Source organism: Rattus norvegicus, chromosome 20 (genome assembly GCF_021556685.1).
Source record: "Rattus norvegicus strain SHRSP/BbbUtx chromosome 20, alternate assembly SHRSP_T2T, whole genome shotgun sequence".
Classification (NCBI taxonomy): Eukaryota; Metazoa; Chordata; class Mammalia; order Rodentia; family Muridae; genus Rattus; species Rattus norvegicus.
In genome coordinates this window covers 47,509,483-47,529,103 of record NC_141553.1, presented here as the reverse complement: position 1 = coordinate 47,529,103, position 19,621 = coordinate 47,509,483, and the positions used below count along the sequence as shown (strand labels likewise).

At 46.2% G+C, this 19,621-nt stretch overlaps 1 protein-coding gene across 1 annotated transcript in view; it reads right to left on the bottom strand.

Moving 5' to 3' along the window:
- Mettl24 (methyltransferase like 24) overlaps positions 1-19,621 on the bottom strand; it is a gene marked incomplete at its 5' end in the record, with an annotated part of 113,438 nt that overhangs the window by 75,162 nt on the left and 18,655 nt on the right. Inside the window, 4 exon segments of the mRNA NM_001025038.1 lie at positions 7,136-7,275; positions 15,120-15,218; positions 15,221-15,226; positions 15,228-15,233. Coding sequence (NP_001020209.1) covers positions 7,136-7,275; positions 15,120-15,218; positions 15,221-15,226; positions 15,228-15,233 — 251 coding nt within the window.

Below are 19,621 nucleotides of genomic sequence, written 5' to 3'. Positions count from 1 at the left end.
AAGGGACGGTCTCCATTATGAATTATTAGGAGCACATGCATACAGATGTATCAATCATTACATAATATATTTTTATAGTGTATCAGACGACCTGAGACTCTTTGTAAATTTTTATTAACTGATCTTACTTTTGTTCAGTCTATTTAACTCTTTTCTTCCCTTAGCAGTATTTTAGTCTGTCGCTGTGGGAGAATAATACTTCGAAGCATAACTTAAAGAAAGAATTAATTCTGGTTCATGATTTCATCCCGTCACAGACAGGAAGGCACGGCAGAACAGCTCACCCTGTGACAGGCAGGGAGCAGAGTAGAACAGTAACAGGAAGGGGGCAGGGCAAGACAGAGACCCCCAGGACACACCCACCTATGTCCCACCTTCCGTAGTTCTACACCTCCCAACATTTGATTTACATCTTGAATCCATCAGTGGCTTAATCCATTCGGGTCAGAGACCTATAATCTCAAAGCACCTTCATAGACACCCCTAATGTGCTGTGCTAATCCCCGAGCTGGGTCTCAATCCACTCCAGCTGTCGAGCTTAACCATCGATTAGTGTGTGTAGACCGTCAAGTAATGGGGTTTCACGGTGGCATTTTCACGCCATTTAATTTTAATACGTAAACATGTGCTGTGTCAGGAAGTCACAGGCTATGCTCATTTATCTGGTGCGTGCATTTCTGCCTTTTGTGTATTTAAAACAATGCATTTCCCAGGCTCAGTTTACATTTATCAAGTTTCATGGCAGACATAAAAGGCAAGAGAGAGAGCCAAGGTGTTGTGCAAACGTTCCGACGACGTAACAGAACCAGGAGAGGAGTCCATGTCTGGCACCTCCAAATCACGTACTCTGTGAATTCTCTCCTTCACCGCAGGTGACCTGGGACATAGAGCCTCTCAAAGTCTGGAAAGTTGTCATGATTCAGAGACTGAGGCCGCATTGACATTTCTTACTCCCAACTCTCCTGGGCCCAGACAGGTGGCAGATCCGTTCTGCTGCCACCGAAAACTTTATGTGACGTCTCCAGCTTCCAGGATCTACAACAGCGTTCAGGAGAAGCTCAGAGCAGCCTCCAATACACTCACTCACTCCCGTATGTAAATGAGTATTTATAGGACACTAGACATAAGCAAGAAATCCCCTGGCAGGAAAACAAAGAGAGTCTAAGTGTCTTTGAGCCGAGGGAGCTCACAAGGCAGAAATAAGGCAAGAGCATTTTAAATAATTATAACTATACTTGCTATTAATACGAAAAATACGAAAGCAAGCCGTCTTTCACTGTTATTTAACTGCCAAGAGAATTTTCTGTAGACAGGTTTACTCGATAGCCTTATTTTCTTTAGGGTTAGTCCCTAGAGCAGGTAGCACAGTTCAGATGTATGGACTGCGTCTCAAGATCTGCAGTGACAGGGCCAGTGTTCCCTTCTCCTGTCCGTTGCAGCCATCCCAACAGGTAGAAGGGACACAGTTCTACGTTCGTTTCCTGAAAACTGCACGCATCTCTTCCACCCATAGTCCCAGCTCACAGCTAATCCCAGGGTCACTGAAGATTCAGGGAAAGCTGTGACCTCAGGCTTTGCTACCCGCGCCCGGGCTCCAGACCTCAAGCTTTTCTACCTGCGCCCCGGCTCCCGAATGATGACTCGGAGGCTTTTTATGAATAAATAACTAGGCCATAAACTAGGTTTGTTCCCCAACTATCTCACAACTCATATGAACCCATTTATATTATTCTATGTCGCCACGTGGCTAATTTCATACGTCCTACCTCATCAGACTAGGGGGTGGGACCTGGCTATCTCCCAAGGCTCCTCTCTCTGCCTTATGTCCCACCTGCTAATCCTGCCTCAGCTGATTGGCCATCAGATTTTATTGACAGGTGGTGCTTCCACACAGCGCGCGAGAGATTCTCCAGAACGCCAGGGAATCCAGCAATGCACACAGTGGCTGTGTCCTGCTAACATCAAGAGTGTACGCTACAGAAAGTCCAGTTAGTGTGTGCTCACGGCCAGGGGTAGACAGGATAAGTGGCAGAGCAGCTGGGAACTCAAGCCTGTAGGGAAATTGGGAGTGAAATAGATTAGGTCCAGGACTTTGGGGAGGAGAGCATAAAGAAATGTTTTAAACTTCAGGCTTAAAGAAATCCCTGATTTGTGCATTTAAGTGTGTGAGCTAGATGTAGATCAAGCTGTTAAAAAGCTAATAAAAGAAAATAAAAATAAGTCTAGAATATAGATCGGCAAGCTCTTGGCCTTCGTCACTGAGAGGAGAGGGCCGGAAGCAGGAAGACATGTTTTCTGCCAGAGTAGATCGCAACAACAGGGTCAAGAAAGGCAATTCTAGGGGTTGGGGATTTAGCTCAGTGATAGAGCGCTTGCCTAGGAAGTGCAAGGCCCTGGGTTCGGTCCCCAGCTCCGAAAAAAAAAGAACCAAAAAAAAAAAAAAAAAAAAGGCAATTCTAGCCCAGTGGCAGAATCTATAAACTTCTCTCTGTCTCTGTCTCTGTCTCTGTCTCTGTCTCTGTCTCTGTCTCTGTCTCTCTCTCTCTCTCTCTCTCTCTCTCTCTCTCTGTGTGTGTTTGGTGGGGAGGGGGTCTGAAAGCACAAAGAGCAAAGAGTATTGATTTGTGTGTTAATAACATTGTAAATTTCCAAATTTTCATTGAAAACAAGGGAGCAGGGGCGGGTGCCTTTAATCCCAGTAGGCAGGAGATAAGGGGAGGATGCTTTCTGTAAGTTTGTGTCTAGCTTGGTCTGCATAGGGTATTCCAGAACAGCCAGGGCTACACAGTGAAACCTTATCTTTAAAAAAAAATAAATAAAACCCATATATTTTCAGAACAGTACCACTCCCAAAAGAATGAAATGGATTTTAGGGAGCATGGGCATGTACACAACACACACACACACACACACACACACACACACACACACACACGTACACACACACACACACACACTTCTATTTACATATATAGCGTAGATATTATATGTTGCAAAAACAAACCATAGACACAATGTATATCTGTGTGGCTATGGTATTACCAGACAACAGACAGGGTACCAAGGAGCAACTATCTAGAAATACCGAGAGCCACAATCCTCTCCCTCCTCATTCACATAGCCTGTGCTAACACGTTTCCTTCCAGCTCCATTCAAGCCCTGGAAAACAAACATATTTGGCTGTGAGGCTTATTCATTCTTCTTGAAATGCTCCCAGCCACCAGAAATTACAGGTTTTCTCTCTAAAACACTGGCTCCCGTTTCCTCGCCATGTGTGACTTGGGAATCTTCTGTCCTACATCAAGATATTATGTCTTGAAACCGAGTGGTATAATTTAACGCAGGGAGAGGGGAGATGAAGACAGCGGGGCCTCCGCCTCGCTCCTCTCATTTCCATAGGTCGTCCTCCCCTTAAACACAGCCACTGGCATGAAAGTCAACTAGGTGTCTTCCCTCTGTTCCTCTCATGCCCTGTCTTCCCACCACAGCTGGACAATCCCCTCACCAGTGTCGATCCTGGAAGGCGTGCTGGGAAGAGCCTGTCTGAGGTTGTGAGGTGTAAACTATCCTCTGAATCTACGTCAGTCGGTCGGTCGGTTGATTGATTTTTTCCATTTCCCTTCTTTTTCTTCTTGTCAATGTTTACCTTCCTTTCCTGTCCCTTCCTGTGTGTTCACTGATCTACTCTCTACTCTTTGAAAACTGGAAAGGATCTGAGTTTAACTTTTCCAAAATAGCACACATTAAAACACTTATTAAGACACTTGTCTTTTTAAATCCACTATGGACTATGAAACTTTGACAGCCAGCAGAGAAACCTCAGCCTGAGAGAGAGAGAGCGATGAGGGTGAAGGAGAGATGGTGGGATGGTCAGACACAGGACCATCAGATGCCTTCATCTTCTGACTCCTGGATCCTCACGCCAGGATGGTTCTCCACAGTTGCACCTGTATCTGCGGTTTACCTGGGAACCCCTGGGCCCGGCAGAGGCATAGCTTCCTCGCTACCCTTCTCCAGTGCTCAGACACACACTTGGATATGAAGGCCTCAGATTCCAACCCCCCACTTATCACACATCTGTCCCAACACTCCCAGACACTAGTAACCCAGGGCCAACGTCCCCTGTGGTGTTTCGTCCTGTCAGAACCACTGCCCGTGTGTCTCCTCTCAGCAGTAACTGAGATGGCCACAAGCCATCTGCTTGTCCTGCATCAAGCGGTTCATCAGAACAGGAGGGCAGTCTAGATCCCAGACCCCAAGTCATAACACAGTCACCATCCTTACACAATCCAAGTGACATTTTGTTTTCTACCACACGTAACTTCTTTAGATTCCAGCGTTCTGTCGTCCTTTTATTTTTCCTTGTTTGTTTGTGGGTTTTTTGTTTTTGTCTGGCTTGGGTTTGACGGTTGTTTGTTTATGTATTTTGTTTTGGTTTTGGGGACAGGGGTCTCACTTGGGGACAGGACTGGCTGACCTTGAGCTCACAAAGATCCACCTGCCTCTGCCTGCTGAGTGATGGATGAAAGGAGTGTGCCGCCAGGCTGAGCTGGGCTGCAGTTTGTAATAAAAGCTTTCGTGGTTTTCATCAAATATTGACCCTCATAATCTATTCATTTCTGTCTCCGGTGCCATTCAGAAGATCTTGTTTGCTTTTTTGCATAGCTGATTTGGAATGTAAATGAGAAGCTTTTATTCCTCTGTGTAATAATCTGAAATCTTGCCTCAGAACTGTCTTATCTAACAGCTTGGAGGCGTAAGGGGGGAAATAATTTCAAAACATCCCCTAAATAACTTCCAAAGTTTTATTTTATTCAGTTCTATGCCTTAAATGAAATCATCGCGGAATGTAAAATGTTACACAGAGCATAAAGGCAGTTTGGAACCAGGAAATAGGACAGAGATGACATTGCCAATTCTCATGCTATACTGTGCAATTTCTTTTCTTTTTTTTTCTTTTTCTTTTTTTTTTTTTGACCTACTTCCACACGTTTTTAATGTGACATAAAATAAAGTCTGCTGTCAGGACTACCCATTCTTCCTACGGCCTTGAAGTAGAGCTGGCAACTTCCAGGAAAATCTCAGCTCTTACCACTGGGCTTGAACTCTTTATGCAGTGGAGAATGACTTTAAACTTCTGATCTGGCCTCTACCTCCTGAGTGGTGGAATTTCGGGTACGAGCCACCACGACTTTCTTTTGTAGAGCTGAGAATCAAGGCCAGGGCCACATGCATGCTAGGCAAACACTCAGGTGCATTTCTTGTCCACAAACTGCTTGTAACAGTTTGAGAGCCACAGTTGGGTCTCCTCTTTACCAGCTCCTTTAGGGAGGTCTCCCCAACACCCAGATGTCTGCCCCTTCCCATGACCACAGAGGCTAAACGTGGACAGTGGAATGGTGTAAGCGAACCTGGAGGTGAGATTTGCCATGGTGGTACAGGCCGTTGAGGGTTTCTTATAAAGGGGACCCTGACTGTGTGTCTAATGGAGCCTGTCCCAGACAGGAGCTGTGTAGCCTGTTGTTTAAAACCGAGATTTTCTGGAAGCCGCCAGCCATGCTTCAAGGTCCTGGGAAGAAAGGGAAGTTGTGACGTTAGACTTTATTTTACGTCACATTAAAAATACGTGAGAAACAGGTATGTGACGTCATGTAGGGCCTTCTTTTAAAAAGCTGCAGCGGTCTAACCTGGGGACCTACTTGGCTTCTAAAAATAGTCCTACAGAGCAGAGTGCTCCAAATGAAACTGACCCCCTCCCGCTTTGGTTTGAGACAGGTATCATTTTGTCCTGGTTGCTTTTGTTCTGTTTATTTTGTGTGTGGGTTTTGGTTTGTTTTGTCCACTCCCTACACACTAGAGTTATCGGAGAAGGAACCTCAATTGGGAAAATGCCTCCGTTAAGATCAGGCTGTAGACAAAAAAGCCTGTGGGGCATTTTCTTAATTACTGATTGATGGAGGAGAGCCCAGTGCATTGTGGGCAGCGCCATCCCTGGGCTTGCTGTCCTGGGTTCTGTAAGAAAGCAGGCTGAGCAAGCTACAACAGCATGGTAAGCAGCACCCCTCCTTGGCCTCTGCTTCAGTTCCTGCCTCAGCTTGAACTCTTGGCCTTGTTGGGGTGTTGGGGAGATCTCCCTAAAGGAGCTGGTAAAGAGGAGACCCAATCGAGGCTATCAAACTGTTACAAGCGGACAAGAGACGCAGCTGAGTGTTTGCCTAGCCTGTGTGTGACCCTGGCCTTGATTCTCAGCTCCACGAAAGAAGGGCATGGTGGCTCATGCCTCCCACTACTCAGGAGGTAGAGGCCCGATCAGAAGTTCATAGTCATTCCCCACAGCGTAAAGAGTTCAAGGCCAAGTTGACTTTCCCAGTGAACTGTGTGGTGTGGAGCTGTGAGCTTAAATAATCCTTTCCTCCCCCAGTTGTTTTTGGTCATGGCGCTCTATCCCAGAGATAGAAACCTAAGACACATTTGTGAGTTGAGGAAATTACAGAAGTGCCGGTGGACTTGCTGAACTTGCTTGTTTCATTGCTTCATATCTATTCTCGTACAGAACCCCTCTAAAGGTGTGTGTGTATCGAGGCCATTTTCAACCTGTATGATTGAGCCAATTGTCTGGCAAAACATACATGGGTTTTCCAAGAATTCCCTTTTCTCCCTCCCACCCCGTAAATACAAAGCTATACATAGATCGATCACTGGTTCCCCCCACATACACACACACCAAAAACCAAACACCAAAATAACTAATAGTAGCCTTATCTGTCTTGGGTCATTCATGACAGTGTGTAGCATTTCTGGTATCCCCCTTTTCCTTGCTATGCCATTGATATTTTTTTCCTATGTCTACTAAAGATGCTGTGATTCACTCTGGAAGCCTTTGGCTTCTCCAAAGGGATCCTCCTCATACTGAGAACTGAAGCTGACACCTTATTACCAGCAGAATGGGAGAAAAAGTGGTGCTCCAAGGTGACCTCAGTTGGTGGTCTGTGGGCACCTGCAGCTGCACGGGAGGTCAGCCTGAATCGAGGCATGAGGCAAATCGCAGAGCCCGCACACGCTGCACCTGCCACCCCATATTGTCACAGAAAGCGAATGTTTGTGTTCTCCTCGGCTATGAAAAAAAATGTCTTACCCTAAAGAGTAGAGGCGGCATTGCTTGGTGCGGATTTGATGAGCTAAGCCAAACCTGTCATCAAGACACACCAGCCAGGGCTTCAGCGCAGGGCCGGAGTCAGTAGCCACGCTGTTTGTACCCATGCGATCGCATGCAATCTGTAAGGATTGGAAATCGATACAAATAATTTAGAATGCTAGATGATAAATGGCAGGTGAGGACTTAACTGCTCCCCCCCCCCCGCTCCTGAAAACAGTAATAGGAGAGTTATGGCCTCCTCTGCTAACTACTCTCCTCCCCCAGGGAACCACAGGACCGCTGTAAAACGTTCAGAGGAATTTCAATTACGCCCGCCAGATAAGAAGCAACCCCGTGAAGACTCGGTGCGGGTTTGAAGGGAAATTAAGGGCCGCCGTGGCCATCTGCCTCTGGACTGCCGATTGGGAACCAGGAAGGAATGGAAGAGAAGCCAGGAGGCTGTGCAGAGAAGGATGCTGGTCGGGCTGGTCTGAGGGATGAACCGATGAGAAGGAGGTCTCTACTGAGCAGAGTAAGAGTGTGACACAACTCCGACCAAGACATTCAGAGAGTGCCTCCTCGTAGGGAGGTAAGGAGGGACCACTGAGGCCAGGAAAGTAACCTGTGCGCATAGCTGCTCCTGGGACAAGTGGCCATCCCTGCTGAGAAGACAGGGTAATTTGTGGTCATCTCTGATGAGCTGTCTCCTGGGAGAGTGGGGCTGGAGGCCTGGAGCAGAAAGTGCCACCCAGCTAACCCAAGCGTTTCTCCTAACTCACGCATCAAAATTAGGTAAGAAAACCAAAGGGAATGTGGACTTCGGCTAAGAGACTTCTAATTCCAAGTGCACTTGATAAAGGAAGGTGGCGGTGCTGTGCCTGGCCAAGGCTCATCGAATAGAAGAGAACAGCTCTGAGTCCCAGACATCTGCCTTACTGAACAACCAAAAGCCCCCTCATCATTATCCCTCAAAACTCTCCAAGGCCAGCGGCACCATCACCCGGGAGACAAAAGATCACTCCAGATGCCAAGGAGCTCCAAGGTTCACTGCTTTTGTTCATTGGAAAACAACAGCAGGGGATATTATTATTATTATTATTATTATTATAATATTATTATTATTATTATTATCATCATCATCATCATCTTAGGCTGGCAAGATGACTCATCCCGTAAAGTGATTGCTGAAGGTCTTCAGTATTGTCCTGGGCCATTTATAACTTCCATGTCGTCATGTTGTCTGTTTGTAACCCAAGCACTCATATTAGAGATGGATGGATCCTGGGGGCTCCATAAAAGCTTAGTCGAGCTGAATAGTGAGCTTCAGGCTCAGTGAAAGAGCCTGTCTCGATAAATAAAATATAAAATCAAAAGATGGGAAACAGTGGAGGACAGAGCTTGATATCAGCCTCTACCCTCCACAAGAATGCAGAGAGGCAACCGAGCAGCACACACACCAGCACATGCACAATCTCACACACATTCACACACACATGCACACTCACACTCACAATCTCACACACTCACATACACACACAGAGGCACAAGCACACACACATGCACACACATGCACAATCACACTCACACACATGCACATGCACAATCACACACACACATGCACACACATGCACACTCAACGATCATACACTCACACACACTCACACATGCACACTCACAATCTCACACACTCACACACACACACACACACACACACACACACACACACACACAGAGGCACATGCATGGTGGTTCAGAGCACTGGCTCCAGAGGAGCAGGGTTCAACTCCCAGCACTCCAATCTTCAGTGTCTCTTCTTCAGAGCAGGTCACTGCCCTGGTGCAAAAGGCTTGGGTTTAGGCAGCCCAGAATCCACAAAAGTGCCCTCCTCTAAGCAACCTCCTGCAGGAGGCACGGCACAGAACAGAGTGTCCAGGGCTCAGGTTGAAGACAGAGCAATCGGTCCTGCTCTGAAGATGAGACACTTGTCGTGGACACTTCTCTCTAAGGTATTCCACGATGACGGCTTTCTGACGGCACCAAAGCTCTACTCTGACCACTTCCACGTAAATGATGTTTAACATGGCTTCTGTGCTGCAAATCACCTCATTTGCAGAAGAAAAAGGAAAGGAAGTTAGGTTCTGGGCTACACTGCAGATTCACAAGTATCCTGATTCCTGGGAACATGTCGTATGTATGGTAAGCTCTCACATAACTCCGTAGGCAGGCGGCCCTTAGAGTTTACCTTGGAGGGCTTGGCCTTTTATGAAGCCCCAGAAAAAAAGACCCAGCCTGGTCTTCTCTCCTGACCCTTAGAATGTCAAGGAAAGAGACTAGACCTAGGCCAGAGCTTTCAACTGAAGACAGCGTCCTCTTTGACCCCCAACAAAGAACAGAGACGTTGGCACCCGTGATTAACCAGGGGCCTCTCAAAGTAAGGAACTCTGGGCACGAGTCAGACTTTAAGGTCCAGGAGTTCCTCCTGAGCCATGGTCTAGGGCTGTGGCTCTCAACCCCTTTGGAAGCTGAATGACCCTTTCACAAGGATTACACATCGGATATCCTGAGTATCAGTTGTTTATATAATGATTCCGAACAGTAGCAACATTATAATTATGAAGGAGCAATGAAATAATTTTATCGTTGGGGGGTCTAAAGGGTTGCAACATTAGAAAGGTTGACAGCCACTAACTTAGAGTCCCCTCTGTTAGGATTGTACCTTATCTAACTAGGGTTTTTTCCTATTTTAAGATTTTATCTCACATATATACTTTATCCCAGAGCCCCTCTTTCCCACTCCCCTTCTTGTCTTATCTGAAAGATACAGCGCAGAAATTTATCCAACTCTAACCATTCATTAACCATCATATTGACGGACAGCCATTTTTTTTGGAAAATAACTGGAAGTCCTCCATAAAATTTTGCTCTCAAAAAATAATTAAATATTGATTTTTTTTCAAATTTTCTGGTTAAGATTTATAGCCACGGTGCCAATAAACTCTCTTGCAAACAAAATAAGCGAGGATAGCAGCTTCACGCTCTCCTCCAGATGAGGTAATTACGCTCTCTGCCTGCCTAATTCCCCTTGTAATTTTAGCCAAATATAAAGCGAATTAGGTCCGGACAGAGGCGAATAGACTGCAGGGGGAGAAAGTGTTTTATAAAATGTTTTCTTATTTATTTAGCTTAAAGAGGTCTAACACAGTTCCTTTTCATTTTGCATCCCAAAAGTTTGGATGGCAAGTCTACTGATACATTAGTAGATGTGGCAAAGGGGTTCTTAAAATTTAGGGGAGTTTTGACAAGAATCCCTTAAACTTTACTGTAGTTTTATACAGTTACATTATTTTGAAAAGCTCAAAGGCAGAAATGAAAATTTTCTGCTCTGTGTGTGGTGTGTGAGTGTGTATGTGTGTGTGCATGTGTGTATGTGTGTGTGGTGTGTGTGTATGTGTGTGTATGTGTATGTGTGTGTATGTGTGTGCATGTGTGTATGTGTGTGTGGAGGCTGTGTGTGGTGTGTGTGTATGTGTGTGTGTGCATGGTGTGTGTGTGTGAATGTGTGTGTGAATGTGTGTGTGTGGTGTGTGTGTATGTGTGTGTGTGCATGGTGTGTGTGTGTGTGTGAATGTGTGTGTGGTGTGTGTGTATGTGTGTGTATGTGTATGTGTGTGTATGTGTGTGCATGTGTGTATGTGTGTGTGGAGGCTGTGTGTGGTGTGTGTGTATGTGTGTGTGTGCATGGTGTGTGTGTGTGAATGTGTGTGTGAATGTGTGTGTGGTGTGTGTATGTGTGTGTGTGCATGGTGTGTGTGTGTGGTGTGTGTGTGTGAATGTGTGTGTGGTGTGTGTGTATGTGTGTGTGCATGTGTGTATGTGTGTATATATGTGTGTGTATGTGTGTATGTGTGTGGGGGCTGTGTGTGGTGTGTGTGTATGTGTGTGGGGGCTGTGTGTGGTGTGTGTGTATGTGTGTGTATGTGTGTGAATGTGTGTGGTGTGTGTGTATGTGTGTGTGCATGGTGTGTGTGTGTCTGTATGTGTGAATGTGTGTGTGGTGTGTGTGTATGTGTGTGTGTGTGCATGTGTGTATGTGTGTGCATATGTGTGTGTGCATGTGTGTATGTGTGTGTGGGCTGTGTGTTGTGTGTGTATGTGTGTGTGAATGTGTGTGGTGTGTGTATGTGTGTGTGCATGGTGTGTGTGTGTCTGTATGTGTGAATGTGTGTGTGTGGTGTGTGTGTGGTGTGTGTGTATGTGTGTGTGTGTATGTGTGTGTGTGCATGTGTGTATGTGTGTGTGGTGTATGTGTGTATGTGTGTGTGCATGTGTGTATGTGTGTGGTGTGTGTGTATGTGTGTGGTGTGTGTGTATGTGCCTGCGTGCGTGTTTGAGAGAGAGAGAGAGAGCGCGAGCGAGCACATATATAATATACACTATTGGCATAAAGCCACAAAATTCTAACCCGTGTCTCCAGGTCTCTACAGCCTGACTTCACAGGTTATTTTTATAAATAGATGGGTAGGTAATTGGATAAATAACAGATTAAATGGGGAGTAATAGACAGAAAAATAGAATTGAGAACTTTTCCTATTTAAAACAGCCACTGTTGCTGAGATGAACTCCCTACTAAAAGCTGTGCTTGCTGGAGGCATATGGTATGGGGGTTACCCTAAGAAGCTGTCTTTGGAGCCTTCCATCAGAACAGAGCAAGTGCTCACGGGTTAACTGTTTCCTGTGCGCAGCTCATCAAGTTGTTCGTGCAGAACTTCATCATGTAACCAGGGCCTCTCATATTAAGGAAAACGGTGTTACTAATTGAACTGAACCTGAGGTTCTGCATACTGTGGTTGAATGCCATATCCTCTGGGCTTTCATCAAAAACTAAAAAATGCAAGGTCGTCTGTGTGCCCGGGGTACCACGCCCATGGCTGTCTAATGCCCACCCACACACTTGCCCTCTGATAGATGTCCCTCGTATGTCCTACTTACCATTTGACAAGGGCATTTTATTAAGGTTCGAGATCCCAGAGACTATCAGGGTGCCCAGCCCTGGGTAGGCGATCAACAAATACCTTTTGTCCTGACACATGAAAAACTCAGCCATGAGCTTTTCAAATGTTGGCTTTACCGTACCAGTTTGAACGCAGATTAGAGGGCTTTTTTTTTTTTTTTTTTTTTTTTTTTTTTTTTTTTAGCCTAGGAGGATGGGGGTGGAATTCACTTAGTGACTCACTGCTGCTAACAGGAAATTTTAGGTGACAGTGACTTTAATATTCTGCGAGTTTTGCAGGCCTCCATTGTTAACATGATTTCTAAACGAGGCATAAGTCACAAAGGCTTCGGCAAAGCTCCTCGTTGCACAGAGAAGGGGCGGAAGCAACAGTTAGTGAAAGGGACTAATGAAGAATCGGTGTCAGCTGTGACGGCTGCCACCTGGAAGCCATCACCTGGATAGAATGTCTCCTGATTACAAAACCACTTGGAGGTCTGCAATCTGTCACATCTTCTGAAGGACAAAAAGCCTTCCATATCGTTTCAAAATATTCCAACCTGGTATGATCATTACCTCAGACTGCACTCTCTCAAGGGACTACAGCTTCAGAGGGAGCAGTCACCTCGACTTCTCCTATGAGTAACAAGCTATACAGATTCTCTGGGGTGGGGTGGCCTTCCCATGCAGAGGCCTCAGAATAGCCTTGAGTCCTCTTGGTCACTGGGATTGCACTAAGACAGAATAAACAAACTTTAAAGTCACCTTCGTCTCTTCATTGTCCACTAGCTCTTAGATTCACTGCCCACACCCTACCCCTTCGATGCAGCTGATCCCCAAATCTCCTGGCAGCAACCTTAGAATCTACTGCCCGGATCTAGAGGTCCGTTTGTCCTGCTGTCCCTTTCCAGGTCCCTTTCTTTCTCCATGTACAAAGCACGAAAGCATTGCTTTGGCCATTTCGTAGACCTTCACTGTCTCATCAAGACACCCAGGAAGTTTAGCAGAAACTGTCATTCGCTCTTGTATCGTGGCTTCGCTCCTCCCAGCTCCTGGGTCAGTTAGGAACTGAGACCCTGCTATGGAGTCCATGGCACACCTTGGTAAGTAGACTCTTTCTGCGACAGCTTCAAACACAGCTCTTGATGATGGGTCTTCTCAAGCTGTCTAATTACATGTCTACTTGTCCCTGGGCTCCTTGAGGACAAGACGGCAAGCCTTGTAATTCCCTGGCCACATAGGTGCTCAGAAACACCCGGGAGATAACATCCTCACCTACCTTCTGTACAGCACTCAGCCGTGGGGAGATCTTAGAGGGATTTGGTCCAACCTCAAGCCTTTTGGGATCAGAACAGGGATAGCCACAGAGGCAAAATCAACTGTCCATGCTCCAGCATTAGCCCACACTACATCAGCATGTGCTTCTTTTTCCTGGACTTTTTTGCCCCTTTCAGACCATGGCTCATCAGAAAGGCACAAGAGAAGTCCGAAATGACCACTGAACGCCCCAAGCACATCTTGCAGGTAAATACTGTGCATAAAAGTTATACAACGTGAACTTAAAATACATGTAAAGTGGAATTCGGAGAGTTGCACTCAATAAGTTATGTTGGGGGGTGGGGGTTCATTATTTTCAAATCCACTTTATATATTTAATGCCTCTAATTTTCCTCCGGGCTTTTAAAGAGTGTTTTTAGGTTGTAATTAAGAGATCTAGCCTCCTACCCTTCATCTAAAACCATAATTGTGAAATTAAAATTTCAGTATTTTAATTAAGCCTGGGTAAACCTACCAAATTAATTTAAAGCAGCCAAAATAAGATAAATTTCTATAAAGCAGGAGGACTGATTTATCATTCTATCAGTCGCAATTAATTCCACAAGTTTTTATTTCCGTGTCCGGGGTACAAGAATTGAAATTCCTATGACTGTCTGACTGCATCATGTAAGAAATAAGACTTTTAACCTAAACTAGAGCTCCTCTGGCAATGAGCCTGGTACAACAGCTTACACCTGCGCCCTCAGCACTCAGGAGTTCAAGGCTAACCTGGACTGCAAAGCCAGAGGCTCTCCCAAAGCAAGGCTCTCACCCTCTATGGTGGACTTTGCTACCAGCGAGGCTCAGGACAGTGGCAAAGGCCAGTGGACTTAAGGAAATAAGCATCCAGCACCCCCTCCCCCCAGGCCGTTCCTGCCCAAGGGTCTCTTAGAGTAAGCCTGTGCTCAGGTCCCAGGCTAGGAAAGTTCTACCGTCCTCCTCCTTTCAGTCCAGGGCTAAGCGTCCCTCGGGCCTCCAGCTCTCCTTATATCTGCCTTTTCTCTAGGATCAGGCAACGTGACAGTGAACCTTCTGATTAAAGTATCAAGAGCCCGAGAGTCACTTTAATGAATGTTCTCTTGCCTTCTCTGGACCTGATGCTGCCTCACCCCTGGAGTTGGGCAGGAGCTGTCTCTTGGTGTTAAGCCATCAATAAAGGCCGTGCTCGGTAATGACTTAGGGCGCTCCAAGGAGAGGGAAGTGAGCGCTGGGGTCATGAACGTCTCGTGGCGCTCTCAGGGTCTCTGGCTTCCTTGCCTATCGTGGCCTGGCTGCTGAGAGCCTGTGGCTGGGAAGTACACAGCCGAATGCTTCCAGATAGGAAAGAAGATGGTTTGGTTTTGTGACACACTTGACTGCCTACTCACGGGGACAAATCTGTCTCTTCAAATGGCTTTCCAAAGCAATTTTCTAACGTGATTCTTTAAAACACTTGGGGGTGAGTCATGAGAACATTCCAGGTTGGTGAGAGTCCCGGAAGGAAGAAGACAGGCAAATGGAAGCCATCTTCTCTGCCTCCACGGGTGTGGAGAAAATTGAGTAGCAGCAGAGGACCCTACCCTGCTCCCATCAGGAGATCCTCACAACTCCCCGGACCTAGACGGCAAAGTCTTCTTGCAATGGTTGGTCAGTGCCTTTGACGTTATTTCCCAAGCCTATCGGAGTTTGAAACATAACCTGGGTGGTACTGATGTAGTTCAGGAACCTTGAGGCTTCTTCATCCAGGGACCGAGAAGGGCCTGCCCATGGCTGGAGCTCTATGTGCCACCGGGGACCCTGTGAAGGACAGAGAACACAGTTGATCAGTTGGTGTGTGACGATCGAGAATCTGGGCATAGCAGAAGAAATATGAGGTTGGGCCAAGACTATCGGCAGGCGTGCCCAGCACTGCTGCCATTTAAGGCTGCGTGGGCCACAGGAGAGCATAGTAAGAAAGTCCAGTGGCCAAGTTAAGAAGCCAGGGACAATGGCCCCCGGGGACTGTCTGGTCAAAGACACATTCCACCTGAAAGGACTTAACGCAACTAGATACATGATACCCCTTCACATTCAGAGGGGAAAGGCCCTTATCTGTTACTGCTTTCTAAGGTTAGTTTTGAGAATCTGTTCCCTAAAGGACGGTTTCAGGGCTCACAGCACCAAAAATCTGAGGTGCTAACTTCATAATGGAAAAGACATTTGTGCCTTTGGTCATCCTTCTTAGCACTGAGAGAGATGGATAATGAGACCTACTGCTGAGCTTCTGTGTGTGAGACAAGGATGCTGAGCTGTGTGTATGGGGGAAGGGAGGTGGCTTTCTAGCATGGAGAGGCAGCTTATACCTTGTCAGCAGAGACTCTGAGGTACTACTGTACTATATGGTTAGTGGTGGGACCTGAGCCTCATTCACAGCAAGGGTGGGCAGCAGAAAGACCGAAGGAAAGCAACGGTCTGGCAGAAGCATAAATGGGAAAGTCTGCAGGCAAAAGGAGGCTCTGGTCAGGAAGTCTTTGCTAGAGCTCATAGTTCCTCTCCCAGAGAGTCACCATTTAGAGACCTCCAAGAACCCCAGGAATTTCAAGGGTAGATGAGGGCCCAGCCTACAGAGCGACCCAGCAATGAAGGGCAAAGATCTGCCAAGGGCTGGCAAAGTGATTGACTAGCTTCAGGGAGACTTCAGTGGTCAGAGACTGGGAGCTCCTGTAGGGTAATCAGGTTAGCTCTTAGCTCAATTTATGTTGAAGAAGGGGCCTGGGGACCAGAGAGGAAGACTATTCGTGTATGTACATTATTCTCCAGGCAGATTTTGCGACAAGAGCTGTTACTACCACCACCCTCAACCAACAGAAACATTTAAACAAGGTGGTCATGAGACACTTTAATAGAAATGTGGTTGTCTCTCCTTAGATGTCACCCAGGGGTCTCTGGATGAAACCGAAACAAGGAGGAGGAAAGCAGGTTAGTCAGCCTGAAACAGCTTTCCGGGTTCAGAAGTCTTCTTCTGTGTGGGGATCTGAGATGCGAGCAAATACTTTGAATGTGTTGGGATTGCTGGCCAAGGTTAGACAGTACTGAAGACCTATAAGGGCGTGGCCCACAGGCTCAGCCGCCCTGTCCTGGAGCTTAGGACCATGAAGTACCTCAAGACTGAAAGATCCTCTTGTCAGGAGACACAATGGGACGAACGAATAACTAGCAGGTGATCGTCCTGAGATGGCCAGCCTCGGATTATTATATAATCTGCGACTGGCTCGCCCTTATTAAGCAAGGCTGTAAGGGATTCATTTTAGGAAAGATTCCTGCTATTAAAATGCTTTTCCTGTTGTATTATTAAACACATATAACAATCGTTAAGTACTAGCCCACCCCTTTGGAGCAGATCTCTGCAGACCTACGAAGATGTACTGTCTCATAGTGATGCTGTGTAGACAAATAGATGGCTTCTTCAGTCTTATTATGATCCTATAAGAATTCCTAAAATTATAACGTGATTATTAAGCTCTTTTATAGTGGGACTGCTATTAGGTCCTTTCCTGATAGTCAAAACTGCAGTGAGAACTCTGCCAGTCTCCCAGGTGTCACCAGTTAATTGCTCTGAGATAGTAACCAGAATTTCTCTTACTCAGAGCACATTCCAAGAGGTTGTAAAACAATTAACCAAAGGTCATAAAGAGGGCACTAAGGATTTATTATAGGTGCTAGGACACTCCTCAAGAAGAACAACAAGAACCACTGCCTCAAGAAGAACCAACAAGGCATTAGGGATTTAGCTCAGTGGTAGAGCGCTTGCCTAGCAAGCACAAGGCCCTGGGTTCGGTCCCCAGCTCTGAAAAAAAAAAAAAAAAAAAAAGAAGAAGAACTAACAAGAAAGAAGACTAATGCCGGGGCTGGTCCCCCAGCACTCTCTGACCCGCCCCCCATAGGCTGCCTCTTTCTCAGGGATCCATTCAAGGGACTGTAGCCTACGGAGCCCTGGTGGGGGTCTTGCTTAACTTATCACTCTGCTGACTTTGTCCTGAAATCTTCATAATTTTTTAATAAGGATCCTCATAAATTATCTACCCAGGACATGGCAGCATACATCGGTAATCTCAACACTGGCCCATGCTGAGGCAGGAGGCTAACAAGTTCAAAGCCACCCCAGACTACTGTGATGGTCAATTTCAGTTATCAACTTGATGAGATCTAGAACCTTAGTTGGTGGGTAACCATGCACACCTGTGGGAGATTATCTTGAATAGACTGATTGAGGTGGGAGGATCTGCCCACTGTGGGCAGCACCATTCCCAAGGCTAGGATCGTAGAGTACACATAAAGAAGAGAGTTGAGCCCAAGAATTCATTGTCGCCGGATTCTTGACTATGATTGCGATGGGACCCACTGCTTTCATCGGTTACTGTGACATTTCTGCTGTTTAATGAACCGTTACCTCAGACTGTGAGCCAAACATCCCTCAAGTTGCATCTGGCAGGGTATCTTATCAGAGCGGCAGGAAAAGAAACTAAGACAGCTACCTAGCAAGACTCTGACTTTGGGGGGAAAGATATAGCTACCCTGCTCTGCAAGGTGCCTTTGCTGAGGACAGCCATGTCTTGTAGCTGTTGTCTTGTGAAGGCAGAGCAGAGAGCATCAAGGAATACTATCTAATCCACCTTCCAGCCCCTTATTGATTTTTCTTCTCTTATTAGATGCTGATAACCATTCAGTCAGTCGATATTTATCAAGCACCGGCATGGCCAGGCAAGGAGACATACAGATCTGAATATGATCTAAACTCTCCCAGGAGAGATCATGGCTAGGAGCAGACGTCAGATTTATACATAACAACTTCGAAAAGGAAATAGGAACACATTTAAGGGAGTTATTTCTTTTTCAGAGAGCGGTTTTTCAAGTCCCAAGTTAAGTTAAAGGCATTTAAACACAAATACCTCCTCTTGTGCCCAGACATATTCTTTCCTGTGTCCAACAGACAGAGCGCTTTCACGAATCTCTTCTAGGCCATTTAACAGCAATAATGCAAGAGAGTGAAACCGTGAGTCTATATTAGCCAACTTCATCATCTTGTGGCTTGGGCAAATATCAGTCAGGGACTCAGCAGGGAACTGTCACGCTGACTGACGGAGGAGAATTTCAGAGACGGTTTACAAAGTTATGGGCAGGATTTAAGGGTGCACAAGAGGAATGATGTGACACCAGTGACAGGTGACACCAGACGACCCTCTGGGGAAATGGGATGGAGAGTGTCTTTAAGAAAGGAACACAGTCAAATCTATTACAGATATCACCTTACCTACCACAAGTACTGGCCTCTTGCCTTCTGTGAACAAAATCCACAGAAAGGGAAATTGGCACTGGCCCCTGCCATCAGCTCCCTGACCCCCCATATCCACCCCTAGGGTCCCAGCTGGTAGAGCAGAGTGGAGGTGAAACGGAAGCAAGGTTTGACCAAAGTCATTCATTCATTCATTCATTCATTCATTCATTCTGTGGGCCAATGTGCCTCATGTGCACAGGGTACTTTCTTTCCATTTAATAAGAGACACAGCTGCATCACGCAACAAATGCAAGGAATTGTTTAGGGGCTCTGATGAAATTCTCTGTGGTGTACAACAGGGACACAAGGAAACGGGGTCCTGGAGGCTTACTCTACAATCAATGCACCCACACACAAAAAATAACAAAACCAAATTTGGATACAGATCACAGGGAAGGGTTTCTATGGCCTCCACACAACAAGGTGTTTTTGGAAACCTTACAGAGACGTGGCAACCCCGGCATCGACAGTGAGCCAGGGCCAGCAGTCCCCAGCTCCGGAAAAAAGAACCAAAAAAAAAAAAAAAGAAGAAGCTAAGCAGACGGAGGTTTAATAGAAGCACAGACAGCGAGTCATGCTCTCAGATGTGCTCGCGCATACTGCCGGGGTTTAGCTGTTTAGAAAACATTTCACACAAAGCAGTGTTCTTACTGGAATCAATCTGACAGCAGGTCGTGATTATTTCCCCATGGAAACCACTCGCTTTTATCCTGTCTTTCAATTATCGCTTGTCTTAATTCCCCACTGCACACGGCTGCATGATGCCTTCCCCAAATTCCCACCAACAGAATCCTACGAGCACCTTCAAATACCCAGGCAAGTTTAATAGAAAAGAGTAAAACCCATAATTTTCTTAAAAAAACAAAAAACAAAAAACAAAAAAACC